The 14609-nt window shown below is 43.3% G+C and overlaps 1 protein-coding gene across 1 annotated transcript in view; it reads left to right on the top strand.

Moving 5' to 3' along the window:
• Nucleotides 1-14609, top strand: part of LOC135557698 (potassium channel subfamily K member 2-like) — a 52009-nt gene that overhangs the window by 16013 nt on the left and 21387 nt on the right. The window contains exons 3-4 of the mRNA XM_064991220.1: nucleotides 741-858; nucleotides 13220-13380. Of these exons, the coding sequence (XP_064847292.1) occupies nucleotides 741-858; nucleotides 13220-13380 (279 nt within the window). The remainder of the gene's footprint in view (nucleotides 1-740; nucleotides 859-13219; nucleotides 13381-14609) is intronic.

The following is a 14609-nucleotide window of genomic DNA, read 5'->3' as shown; positions in this document are numbered from 1 at the left end:
GAACCCACTAATGAGATATGTTAGGATTACAGAGTGTTGTCGCCATCTAACAATTCGAGCTGTTTTAGGGCATTTATAGGGGATGAAGCATGCTCTGACTCCACTGGCACTGGCTGAAACTCTATGGATGCCTGAAGGAGAAAGCTTTGAGTTTAGCTGAACCTATGCATGACCACAATTTCTCACCCGACAGCACATCCTCCTTAGATCCCCTAAGTTTCTTCCTGTGTGTTTGTGTGTGTGTGTGTGTGTGTGTGTGTGCGTGTGCGTGTGTGTGTGTGTGTCCTGTCTCCATCAAATGACTTCCCTCTCTGTCTCCTGAGATAAGACTAGTGTTCTGAGTGAGTTTACACTCTGCTGCTCTATTCCTTATGCAACAGGCTGGGACACACGTGCACACACACACACACACACACACACTAGCAGCCGCGGGGCCATACGCTCAGCTCGTAGTCTGAATGCAGGAAGAGGCGGCTCTGGTAGTGATTGAATGCAGAGTGAAAAGGCTTGTTTCCTAGCATGTGGTGCATCTACCATAAGAGCAGACTCATACACACACGTGCACACCAGATCCTGCACACACATGTGCTCTACTGTACACATACACAAACGCACGAATGCACGCAGACACACACACACACGCATTAGGAGGTACTATCCTACTTGAGTGGAGTGTGTTTGTGTTTGTGTAAGTATGTGTGTGACCCTTAACCCTAAACTGCAGTTCTCTGTCTCCTCAGCAAGTGATCTCTGCCATCAGAGCGGGCGTCAACCCATCAGCGAACTCATCCAATCAGACAAGTCTGTGGGACCTAAGCTCCTCCTTTTTCTTCGCTGGCACTGTCATCACCACTATTGGTGAGTTTGGTCAATAATCAGTACTCTCTGATCCATAATCAACCATCAGCCATACTTTTATTGTTATCAATGCTGTGTCAACGCTATATACATTTTTTAACTGGTAACTTTCAGCCAGGCTGTTAAAGTAGTGGTACTTTCATAATAAATCGATCAGAATATCCATATAATATAAAATTGTATTGGTTGCATACACATATTTAGCAGATGTTATTGCGGGGGTAACAAAATGTTTGTGTTCCTAGCTCTAACAGTGCAGTTATACACTGTATATATGTATACTCCGGACTCCGACGTTGCTCATCCTAATATTTCTATATTTCTTAATTCCATTATTTTACTTTTTAGATTTGTGTATATATATATATATATATATATATATACATATATATATATATATATATATATATATATATATACACACACACACAGTGGGGAGAACAAGTAGAGAACAAGTATTTGATACACTGACGATTTTGCAGGTTTTCCAACATACAAAGCATGTAGAGGTCTGTAATTTTTATCATAGGTACACTTCAACTGCAAGAGACGGAATCTAAAACAAAAGTCCAGAAAATCACAATGTATGATTTTTAAGTAATTAATTGCATTTTATTGCATGACATAAGTATTTGATACATCAGAACTTAAAGCAGAACTTAATATTTGGTACAGAAACCTTTGTTTGCAATTACAGAGATCATACGTTTCCTGTAGTTCTTGACCAGGTTTGCACACACTGCAGCAGGGATTTTGGCCCACTCCTCCATACAGACCATCTCCAGATCCTTCAGGTTTCGGGGCTGTCGCTGGGCAATACGGACTTTCAGCTCCCTCCAAAGATGTTCTATTGGGTTCAGGTCTGGAGACAGGCTAGGCCACTCCAGGACCTTGAGATGCTTCTTACGGAGCCACTCCTTAGTTGACCTGGCTGTGTGTTTCGGGTCGTTGTCATGCTGGAAGACCCAGCCACGACCCATCTTCAATGCTCTTACTGAGAGAAGGAGGTTGTTGGCCAAGATCTTGTGATACATGGCCCCATCCCATCCTCCCCTCAATACGGTGCAGTCGTCCTGTCCCCTTTGCAGAAAAGCATCCCCAAAGAATGATGCTTCGCGGTTGGGATGGTGTTCTTGGGGTTGTACTCATCCTTCTTCTTCCCCCTTAAACGGCGAGTGGACTTTAGACCAAAAAAGCTCTATTTTTGTCTCGTCAGACCACATGGCCTTCTCCCATTCCTCCTCTGGATAATCCAGATGGTCATTGGCAAACTTCAGATGGGCCTGGACATGCGCTGGCTTGAGCAGGGGGACCTTGCGTGCGCTGCAGGATTTTAATCCATGACGGCGTAGTGTGTTACTAATGGTTTTCTTTGAGACTGTGGTCCCAGCTCTCTTCAGGTCATTGACCAGGTCCTGCCGTGTAGTTCTGGGCTGATCCCTCACCTTCCTCATGATCATTGATGCCCCACGAGGTGAGATCTTGCATGGAGCCCCAGACCGAGGGTGATTGACCGTCATCTTGAACTTCTTCCATTTTCTAATAATTGCGCCAACATTTGTTGCCTTCTCACCAAGCTGCTTGCCTATTGTCCTGTAGCCCATCCCAGCCTTGTGCAGGTCTACAATTTTATCCCTGATGTCCTTACACAGCTCTCTGGTCTTGGCCATTGTGGAGAGGTTGGAGTCTGTTTGATTGAGTGTGTGGACAGGTGTCTTTTATACTGGTAACGAGTTCAAACAGGTGCAGTTAATACAGGTAATGAGTGGAGAACAGGAGGAAATCTTAAAGAAAAACTAACAGGTCTGTGAGAGCTGAAATTCTTACTGGTTAGTAGGTGATCAAATACTTATGTCATGCAATAAAATGCTAATTAATTACTTAAAAATCATACAATGTGATTTTCTGGATTTTTGTTTTAGATTCCGTCTCTCACAGTTGAAGTGTACCCATGATAAGAATTACAGACCTCTACATGCTTTGTAAGTAGGGAAAACCTGCAAAATCGGCAGTGTATCAAATACTTGTTTTCCCCACTGTATATATATACAGTGCCTTGCGAAAGTATTTGGCCGCCTTGAGTTTTATATCTTTATGTTTGAAGCCTGAAATGTGGCAAAAGGTTGCAAAGTTCAAGGGGGCCGAATACTTTCGCAAGGCACTGTATATATATATATATATATATATATATATACAGTGGGGCAAAAAAGTATTTAGTCAGCCACCAATTGTGCAAGTTCTCCCACTTAAAAAGATGAGAGAGGCCTGTAATTTTCATCATAGGTACACTTCAACTATGACAGACAAAATGAGAAAAAATCCAGAAAATCACATTGTAGGATTTTTTATGATTTTATTTGCAAATTATGGTGGAAATGGCCAAGCAGCTGCACACAAGCCTAAGATTACCATGTGCAATGCCAAACGTGGGCTGTAGTGGAAAGCTTGCCGCCATTTGACTCTGGAGCAGTGGAAACGCTTTCTTTGGAGTGATGAATCACATTTCACCATCTGGCAGTCCGACGGACTAATCTAGGTTTGGCGAATGCCAGGAGAACGCTACCTGCCCGAATGCAGAGTGCCAACTTTAAAGTTTGGCACTATGAGGAGGAATAATGGTCTGGGGCTGTTTTTCATGGTTCGGGCTAGGCCCCTTAGTTCCAGTGAAGGGAAATCTCAACGCTACAGCATACAATGACATTCTAGACATTTCTGTGCTTCAAATTTTGTGGTAACAGTTTGGGAAAGGCCCTTTCCTGTTTCAGCATGACAATGCCCCTGTGCACAAAGCAATGTCCATAGAGAAATGGTTTGTCGAGATTGGTGTGGAAGAACTTGACTGGTCTCCACAGAGCCCTGACCTCAACCTCATCGAACACCGCTTGGATGAAATGGAACGCTGACTGCGACCAGGCCTAATCGCCCAACATCAATGCCCGACCTCACAAATGCTCATGTGGCTGAATGGAAACTTTGATGCACTTGTACTGACCTCGCCTTCTGAATGGTAGTGGGGTGAACAGGCCGTGGCTCGGGTGCCTGAGGTCCTTTGAACGTTTTGGCCTTCCTGTGACACCGAGTGCTGTAAATGTCAAGGAGGGCAGGCAGTGTGCCCCCGGTGATGCGTTCGGCAGACCTCACCACCCTCTGGAGAGCCCTGCGGTTGAGGGGGGTGATACAGCCCTACAGGATGCCCACAATGGTGCATCTGTAAAAGTAAAATATCTTCAGCCTCCTGGGTGCTGTTGCACCTTCTTCACCACACTGTCTGTGTGGTTGGACCATTTCAGATTGTTAGAGATGTGTAAGCTGAGGAACTTGAAGCTTTTTGCCTTCTCCACTGCAGTATACCATTGTTGTGTCATCTGGAAACTTGATGATTGAGTTGGGGACATGCGTGCCTTGCAGTCATGGGTGCACAGGGAGCACAGGAGGGGGCTAAGCATGCATCTTTGTGGGGCCCCTGTGTTGAGGATCAGGGTAGTGGAGGTGTTGTTGCCTACCTTCACCACCTGGGGGAGGCCCGTCAAGAAGTCCAGGACCCAGTTACACAGGGCAGGGTTCAGACCCAGGGCCCTAAGCTTAATGACTAGCTTGGAGGGTATTATGGCGTTGAAGGCTGAGTTGTAGACAATGAACAGCATTTTACATAGGTATTCCTCTTTTCCAGATGGGATAGGGCAGTGTGCAGTGCGATGACGATTGCGTCATCCGTGGATCTATTGGGGCGGTATGCAAATTGCAGTGGATATGATTCTTAACTAGCCTCTCAAAGCACTTCATGACAGAAGTGAGTGCTACGGGCTAAAGTCATTTGGTTTAGTTACCTTCACTCTCTTGGGTACAGGAACAATTGTGGACATGTTGAAGCAAGTGGGGACAGCAGACTGGGATAGGGAGAGATTGAATATGTCTGTAAAGACTCCAGCCAGCTGGTCTGCGCATGCTCAGAGCACGCGGCTAGGGGTGCCATCTGGGCCGGCAGCCTTGCAAAGGTTAACATGCTTAAATGTCTTACTCTCTTCGGCCACGGAGAATGAGAGCTCACAGTCCTTGGAAGTGGCAGTCGCCCACGTGTTTCTGTGTATCTCTCGAAGTGGATGAAGAAGGTGTGTAGCTTGTCTGGTAGAAAGACGTCAGTGTCCGCGACGTGGCTGATTTTCCCTTTATTACACGTGATTGTCTGGAGTCCCTGCCACATACGTCTTGTGTGTGAGCCATAGAATTGCAACTCCACTTTGTCACTGTTCGGGTGTTTTGCCTGTTTGATTGCCTTATGGAAGACGTAACTGGACTGTTTGTACTGAACCATATTCTCAGTCACCTTGCCTTGTTTAAATGCAATGGTTCGCACTTTCAGTTTTGCGCGTATGCTGCCATCTATCCATGGATTGTGGTTCGGATAGGTTTTAATTTGACACGGTGGGAACAACATTCTCTACACACTTCCTGATGAACTCAGTCACCTTGTCAGTGTATATGTTATTCTCAGAGGCAACCCGGAACATATCCCAGTCTGCATGTGTAGCTCCCTTCAGTAACCACGAGCACAACCGTTCCTTGATTTTAACTGGCGGCTTTATTCTGTAGTTTTAGTCAGAATTATCACCTTCCGTGAGAACTATAAAGTAAATGAAAAATACAGTTAAGCACACTCTTACAACCTTATCTTACGAGTGACTTATTAGCTTGGTATAACTCTGAAGTGCTTACATACATAACAGTTTAACCGGCGCTATAACTGTATCATATTAAACACATGAATAAAGGAAAAATACCTCATTGGCTGCTTATTACAGAAGGGAGGAAATCAAACTTCCTGGCATGAATTCACACTTCATCCCAACATACACGCTGCAACCTTTATGAACTACACCCGATGACATGAAAACTTAGCTAACACAGCGCAGGATTGCCTTCCCTCCAAAAGTGTGTTGCTACAATAAGGATCCCCATTACAACAGTATTAGCTACGTAGTTCCGCTTGTCTTATTATTTCCCCTGCACAGCAGACACGTAAACAATTCCAACAAAACACAACAACATAACCTCCAAGTCTGTCAGTTCCAGCGTGATCAAAACAATCTTGAAGCATGGATTCCGATTGGTCAGACCAGTGTTGAACAGGCCTATAGGAAGTGAAAGGTAGAATGGAGGCGTGATCTGATTTGCCGAAGGGAGGGCGGGGGAGGGCCTTGTAGCCATCCCGGAAGGGAGAGTAGGAATGGTCAATAATGTTTGATGTGTGAGTATTCTAGTGTGGATTCATGAATAATGGGGGTTCACTGAAGTGCTTAGTACTAACTGAGTGTAATTTCTAATCAACACCATACATACTAAGGGATTGTCATAAATCCCAAAGATGGGTATGAGTCTGAATTTTTATATCTCTTCACAGCTTTGGCATCCCTCTTCCCGTCACTTTACTTGTCAGCTCCAGCTGTAAGAGCTTAGCTGCAGAAAGGAGAAAAGTGTGACACACACACACAAACAGACACACGGGGCCGCCGCTAGTCTGATAGCTTGTCTGGAACGTGTGACTGCTGGGCCCAGTTCCAAACCTTTTCCTAGGCACTTGTCTTTGCGTCTTTAAATCAACATGAACATTAACCTTCAATGTGCTGTTTGTGTACCCACTAAGAGGAATGGTGGGAGAGAGTCAGATCTATAGTTCCCTCCATCAGTGCTTTTCTGACATTTGATGATAGTCATCTGGGATGTGAGAACGGAGTTCTATTTCTCCCTTCACTGCAGCACAAGTCTTGTGTAGGCATGTCTGAGATTGCTGTTTGTTGGAACCAGGCAAGGGTGTTCATTGACATAAGACTTCTAGATTTCCAACTAAAACTGTCATTTCAAGCTGTTTGATTTTGGATCTCTGTCTGACTAAACAACATCATGAAAGGCTTTTTTCTCTGTTTTTCTTTACAAATGTTTGTGAACTGCTTTGATGTTGCTTTGACTGCCTCTGTTTTAAAGGGGTTGTCCACAGGTAATGTTACATATCCTTTAACTAGGGGAACGTCCTGTGAGCTTGACAGACATAACACCACTTTAATGCTCTAACAATTCGTTTGTATTAAATGGCCACACTTTGTCTAGCCATTTAGACAATCTTCCCTGCTAACTGCTGCTTTTGCAGATATGCAGCCATTGCTTAGCTCATTGAATAGAGGAGAGGTACAGTAGAAAGAATATAACACACAATTGGGTGATTAATTTTCTCCCATTATCTTTTTCATCCCACTGCCCAGAAACAAAAGACTAGACTGGCAGACTTTCTCCAACAACGAAATGGCTCACAGTTCATCTCCACGATAACAATTAAAGCCTTTTGGTTAAATCGTGTTTATAACTAGCCTTCTTCTATCTCTTTCTCTCTGCTGCAGTTGCTTCTTTGAATCAATTAGAGATGGTTGAACAGAATCCTCTCTGATTAATTTACCTTATAATGATTAGGTTGGGAGATGTGGGGGTAGAAGAGGTCTAATTGGTTATCAGGCGTTCTCTGGCTTCACCTGGATTTCAATCTATCCAGGAAGTGAATTGAAACAACTCTGGATTGTAATTGTTTTCTCTCTCTTTCTCTGTCTTTGCCATCTATATCTGATAGTGAGGCAGAGGCAAACAATTCAATTCATCACAATGGGCTTTTCTCCTGGGAACCCTCATTTAGACCTCCTCCTATAGCCTGTCTCTCCTGTGAAGGCTGCATCTCCATGGTGTGAAAATCAAACAGCTCTCAGAGGATTTATCCCATACTTAAGGCACAGAGCTGGTAAATGAGAGAGGTAGTTAACGTTGAAGGGTTAATAGTTCATTACAGTGTTCTGTTCTGGTGTTGTATCTAACGCTGCTTCTCCCCCAGATCTTGTACCCCCAAGTATACTGTACACGAGAGACGAGAGGGCGAATTATCCACTTTAAGAGAAATAATGGATAGATAAATAATGGAACTTTTGGTATCCAAATGGTGCCGACAAACACCATGAATCTTGAACCAAGTTTGCTGAACTCAGTATACAGTTACAGTAACTAGGCCATGGTATATCGGTTTTCACGCCATCCATAGGGGCTCAAATGTGTCTCAATAAAGCCTAACGAGCCTGTTCCCACTGTAAAGGCAAATGAAGCGGCTCACCTTTATTACGTTTTAGATCCCGCATCTTAAAGTACATTCATTTCCAGAGCAGTGACGTCATTCAGCTTTTATTGTCCATCTGCAGTCCCACTGGTCCCACTGGTCCCACTGAGAGGGGCTACAACAGGTTGCTATGTGTGTGATGGCATACACTGTATTGTCTTGTTAATTAGCACGTTGCTACTGCGTGACTTGATGAATGATAACCTATTACAGTACCGATGTAGGATCTTCATTTTATCAACCTGTTGAAGGAGAACTCTCCTGCAATGCTGGACATTTAAAATGTGTAGTGTAATTGAGGTTGAAAAAAGCTTCTGAAGTTTTTAATTTCCACTTCAATTTCCATTTCAGACTTGATTTTTCCTTATGAAAAATGTATCAACCCCTGTAAGAATGTGAATGTTATTATAATCCACATAATAATTCCTGTTGCTGCAGGATTATTTTCCAGCTGTAGCAAACTGGCTCAAATTAAGATCCTACATCTGTATGTGTGATGACACACTGTACTTGATGTGGAGTATGTGTGGATAATGCGGTGGAGGTCTTGTCAGGTGTCATCACAGTGCTCACACACAGTTCACACTGCCTCTTTAAGGCCTGAACACATTTTAATTTGTGATGTACTGTATTCAGTGTTAAAAATCTGAAGCCTCATTTACAAACCCACAGTAAACTATGCTCTAATCTTTTTGCTTTAGCTTGTCAGACATGTCTACTGCTTTCTACCCCTCTATTTTTTTCTCTCTCTCTCCCTTTCCCCCTTTCTTTCTCTCGCCATATCATCAACTGATTAAAAGCTAAATACGTTTGAGGCATTTATATGTTATATTATTTAAGAACCAATGGGTATATTTAATTATTTAATAATAAAACAAAGGTGCAGCAACTATCCACTGGGCACAGATGTCAATTCAACATCTATTCCATGTTGGCTAAACATAATTGAATTGAAATGACATGGAAACAACATTGATTCAACCAGTGTGTGCCCAGTGGGTAAGGATTATAGCTTTACACTCTACACTACTCTTCCATCAAATGTCTTTGATACAGAGAGCAGAGGGTTACTCTTCAGTTGTACAGAAGTCAGTGACTGACAGCCTATAGTAATGTTTCACATATTTCCTCGCCATCTCCGGTGCTAAAAGGGTTTTCGCCTTCAGAAACTCTCCTGATTTCCTCCTCTCCTCCACTTTCCTCCACTCTCTGCCCATGTAGTCCTCTCTTTCATCCCATGAAAGGAGCCCTCCCTCCTGAATAATGACAATAGCTACTGACCCTGGAAATGGGCTTCTCTCTCTCCCTCTCTCTCTCTCTCTCTGTCTCTCTCTCTGTCTTTCTCTCTCTCTCTCTCTGTCTCTCTCTGTCTTTCTCTCTCTCTCTCTGTGTGTATCTCTCTCTCTCTGTGTATCTCTCTCTCTCTCTCTCTCTCTCTCTGTATCTCTCTCTGTGTGTGTCACGTTAGATTCATTCAGACAGAGGAAATGTTAACCAGAGATTTTGCTGATGCTGAGAACAGGAAGTGTCAGCAAGTGCAATGATACAACACGTCTATTGGTTATTTCATTCAACATGCCAGACAGTGCTGATTGGCATCTGATTGGCATCTGATTGGCATCTGTCTCAAAAAAATAAATAATAAGACATGAAGTTAAAAAGCGAGAGCAATATCTATCCTCCTCACCACATGCATGGGGTGTAATGACTAATGTTGTGTCCTGTTGAGTTCTGATTGTTTGAGTGCAGCAATTAATGAGGCCTGATTGGTGTGTGTGTGGCATGTGACTGTCTGTCAGGAAGTGAAGCCACAGAGCCATTAGACTCCACCCTGCAGGCCCTTCCTTTCCTGTCCTGTCCTGGCTCAGGAGTCTACAGTCTAAACAGGTGGAATTGGCTGATGGAATTGGCTCAGTTGCATGTAGCCTAAAGGGGGTTTGGCTTTTGGGAAATCTACTCCTTTTAATGTAAAGTGGTGTAATAAAAAATATATATATTCTCTAAATATACAGTAGTTCCTTTAATATCTATTGAAATTCCAATGGCAATTTGATTTAGATTTGGTTATATCCACTGACTCTACTTACAGTATTTAATGAGGAGAGTGATTCTGTGCTTTGAATGATAGTGTTAATGTGTCGTTCAGATTTTTGTAATTACTATAAGCTGTTTCAGACCAAAGGGATTTTGAATGGCGCTGTTGTAGTACATGAAGGGATTTGTGAATGAGTGTTCAATTTGTTTAGTGCTAAGGGTTTTTTGAATGGGAATCATAATGGCCTATGCATTTCTTGCTGCAATTAGATGGTGGATTTTCAATGGGGATCATTCACCACACTGAATTCAGTAGTGCAGCCTAATTGGTTAGGTGTGTGCCTGTAGAGCCTTCCGAGTGGTGCAGTGGTATAAGACACTGCATCACAGTGCTACCTGTGCCACCTGAGATCCTGGGTTCGAGTCCAGGATTTGTTGCATCCGGCTGCGACCGGGAGACCCATGGGGCGGTGCACAATTGGCCCAGTGTCGTCCAGGTTAGGGGAGGGTTTGGCCGGCAGGGATGTCCTTGTCCCACTGTGCACCAGCGACTCCTGTGGTGGGCTGGGCTCAGTGCACGCTGACACGCCAGGTGTACGGTGTTTCCTCTGACACAGTGGTGTGGCTTCCGTGTTAAGTGGTCATTGTGTCATGAAGCAGTGCAGCTTGGTTGGGTTGTGTTTCAGAGGATGCATGGCGCTCGACCGTACGGACTCTGCTGAGGAGTTGCAGCAGTGAGACAAGACTGTAACTACCAATTAGATACCATTGAATTGGGGAGAAAAAAGGTGTGTGTGTGTGTGTAATGCACAGGTCTGCAGTGTGAGCTCCTGGAGGTGAGGTGAGAGGAGGGTGTGTGTGAATTATAGATGTGGCACTGGCTTGCTGATCCTTGATTAGGCTCTCTCTACCCCTCTAAGCCAGTTAGTGTAGAACTCCCTCTACTCATTCATTCTCTCAGACTGGTTAATGCTGCAGCTTTCAGTTGATATGATCTGCTTTGTCACATCCTAAATCACACAGTTCTTGTTGCAATGTCAAAACATGGATGTTTTTAAGTCAAGGCACTGGAGCACTCAAAAATCATGCTTGGTTATTAGCTATTCATGATTCTTTCAAGATATTTTCCTGATCTGAAAATTGAAGGGTCAGACAGGACGGTCGTTTAGTCATCACCTGATGTCCCCCTAAATGGGGTATTTTAATGGAATCTTAATTGACAGATTTACACTGAGTGTACAAAACATTAGGAACACCTTCCTATTATTGAGTTGCACCCACCTTTGCACTCAGAACAGCCTCAATTCGTCAGGGCATGGACTCCACAAGGTTTCGATGCGTTCCGCAGGAAAGCAGGCCCATGTTGACTCCAATGCTTCCCACAGTTGTGTCAAGTAGGCGGGTTGTCCTTTGGGTTGTGGACCATTCTTGATACACACAGGAAACTGTAGAGTGTGAAAAACCCAGCATTGTTGCAGTTCTTGAAACACTCCAACCAATGCGCCTGGCACATTCACCCTCTGAATGGCACACATACACAATCCGTCTCAATTGTCTCTAAAATAATTATTTAACTGGTCTCCCTTATATCTACACTGATTGAAGGGGATTTAACAATTGACATCAATAAGAGATCATAGCTTTCAGCTGGATTCACTTGATCAGTCTTCACCTGGTCACAGAGCGTTTTGTACACTCAGTGTGTATTTTAATCCGTTTGTCTTCAGGTCTATCCTATAGAATCACTGTGTGTGCTGAATTTCACCCAGCTGAGCAGCAAATATAGAATATATTAATTAGTAGCTCCTCTTGGTTAAGGGAAACCAATTAACTGAAATAAACTCAATTCAATCCTCAGTAGGTCCCACGACAAGATCTGAATAGTTCATTTAAATTGTTTCTTGGAATACTTCATATACAGTGGTTGGGGGGGGGGAGTATTTAGTCAGCCACCAATTGTGCAAGTTCTCCCACTTAAAAAGATGAGAGAGGCCTGTAATTTTCATCATAGGAACACTTCAGCTATGACAGACAAAATGAGGAAAAAAATCCAGAAAATCAAATTTATTTGCAAATTATGGTGGAAAATAAGTATTTGGTCAATAACAAAAGTTTATCTCAATACTTTGTTATATACCCTTTGTTGGCAATGACAGAGGTCAAACGTTTTCACACACTGTTGCTGGTATTTTGGCCCATTCCTCCATGCAGATCTCCTCTAGAGCAGTGATGTTTTGGGACTATTGCTGGGCAACACGGACTTTCAACTCCCTCCAAAGATTTTCTATGGGGTTGAGATCTGGAGACTGTCTCGGCCACTCCAGGACCTTGAAATGCTTCTTACGAAGCCACTCCTTCGTTGCCCAGGCGGTGTGTTTGGGATCATTGTCATGCTGAAAGACCCAGCCACGTTTCATCTTCAATGCCCTTGCTGATGGAAGGAGGTTTTCACTCAAAATCTCACGATACATGGCCCCATTCATTATTTCCTTTACACGGATCAGTCGTTGTGGTCCCTTTGCAGAAAAACAGCCCCAAAGCATGATGTTTCCACCACCTGCTTCACAGTAGGTATGGTGTTCTTTGGATGCAACTCAGCATTCTTTGTCCTCCAAACATGACGAGTTGAGTTTTTACCAAAAAGTTCTATTTTGGTTTCATCTGACCATATGACATTCTCCCAATCTTCTTCTGGATCATCCAAATGCTCTCTAGCAAACTTCAGACGGGCCTGGACATGTACTAGTTTAAACAGGGGGACACGTCTGGCACAGCAGGATTTGAGTCCCTGGCGGCGTAGTGTGTTACTGATGGTAGGCTTTGTTACTTTGGTCCCAGCTCTCTGCAGGTCATTCACTAGGTCCCATTTGGTTCAGTCTTGGTAATGAGAATAATTGTCTGGAATATAAAAACCTGCTGCCGGTGCCCAGGACTGCATGGAGCTGAGAATCGATTGTCCAATTCAGGGTTTCCCAAACTCTGTCCTGGCCCCAACTCTGTCCTGGCCCCTACACACTGCACAGCTGATTCAAACACCCAACCCATCATCAAGCTTTGATTATTTTCATCAGCTTTGTAGTGTGAGGGCAAAAAACAAAAACGAGTTTGGGAACCCCTGGTCTAGTTAACCTCTTCCTGTGTGTTTGTGTGTGGGTGTGGGTTTATGATCGCTCCTCTCTCTAGGCTTTGGGAACATCGCTCCCCACACGGAGGGGGGACGTATCTTCTGTATCATCTATGCCCTTCTGGGAATCCCCCTCTTTGGCTTCCTGTTGGCTGGTGTTGGAGACCAGCTTGGGACAATCTTTGGGAAAGGCATCAACAGAGTGGAGAAGATAGTTGGGGTGAGTTTTAAACATTTCATACAGTCAGGTCCAAAATTATTGACATCCTTAATAAAGATGAGCAAAAAATATTGTGTAAAACAAGTAATACAGATTCTGAGCTATATTGTATGCTTAATGTTTTTTGAAAATTACATTATTTTATACTAATGCAATTGTTCAGAAAAAGAGATTTTGTGGTATGTTTTCTCTCAAAAAGATGCATATGTAAAAATTATTGGCACCCTGTTTTCAATAATTTTCAATACCTCACTTTGCGAGGATAACAGCACTGAGCCTTTTTCTAAAATGTTTTATGAGATCAGAGAACACATTGGGAGGGATCTTGACCATTCCTCCATACAGAATATTTTCAGATCCTTTTTTCATCCTTTTTCTGCTCTTATGGACTGCACTCTTCAATTCATACCACAGGTTTTCAATGGGGTTCCAGTCCAGAGACAGACATGGTCATTGCAAAATGTTATTGGCAGAGGAAACCAGGTTTTAGTAAAAAATGTCCTGGTATTGGATAAAGTTTATGATGCTGTTGACCTTAACAAGGGCCTTAGGACCAGTGGAAGCAAAATAGCCCCTTAACATCAAAAATCCACCATACTATTTTACAGTAGGTATAGGGTTCTTTTCTTCTTATGCATACTTATTTCGACGCCAAACTCACCACTGGTGTGCGTGGCCAAAGAGTTATATTAACATGTCATGTGACCAAAGCACTGGATCCAATCCAAGTGCCAATGCCATTTTAGCAAATTCCAGGCATTTACATTTGTTGGATGACATGAAAATAAGAGTTCTTTGTCCACACACACACACTAGTGGTTGAGTATTTGTTTTTACCTAACCAGCTTCTACACCCCCTCAGTTAATTTCCAACGCATAAGGAGATTTTCAATGCAGAAGTAGTTAGACCATCACTGTCCATCACTGAGCTGCGTGTTCTTGAGCTGATAAAAGAAAAATTCATTATTTAGGTTGCCATGACAATGGCTTCTAGAGACCACGCTTACAATACAGACTATTTGAGTGGTTACCAAGCTCACATGAGGATATGGATTTTTTTCCCATACATGTAGTATCTCTTCCTCTGGACTGAATATTAACAGCAATACTACAAGAGTCAAAAGAAGAGCTTGGCTGTGTTGCTGTAACAAACATGTACAGCCATTATTAATGCCAGTAAGGAGAGTCGTTCCCTCACTGGAGGAGACCTATCACCAAGGTACTCTGCT

Source organism: Oncorhynchus masou, chromosome 16 (assembly GCF_036934945.1).
Source record: "Oncorhynchus masou masou isolate Uvic2021 chromosome 16, UVic_Omas_1.1, whole genome shotgun sequence".
In the NCBI taxonomy this organism is placed as follows: Eukaryota; Metazoa; Chordata; class Actinopteri; order Salmoniformes; family Salmonidae; genus Oncorhynchus; species Oncorhynchus masou.
Note: the sequence above shows the minus strand (reverse complement) of the source record. Positions and strands in the feature narration are given on the sequence as shown.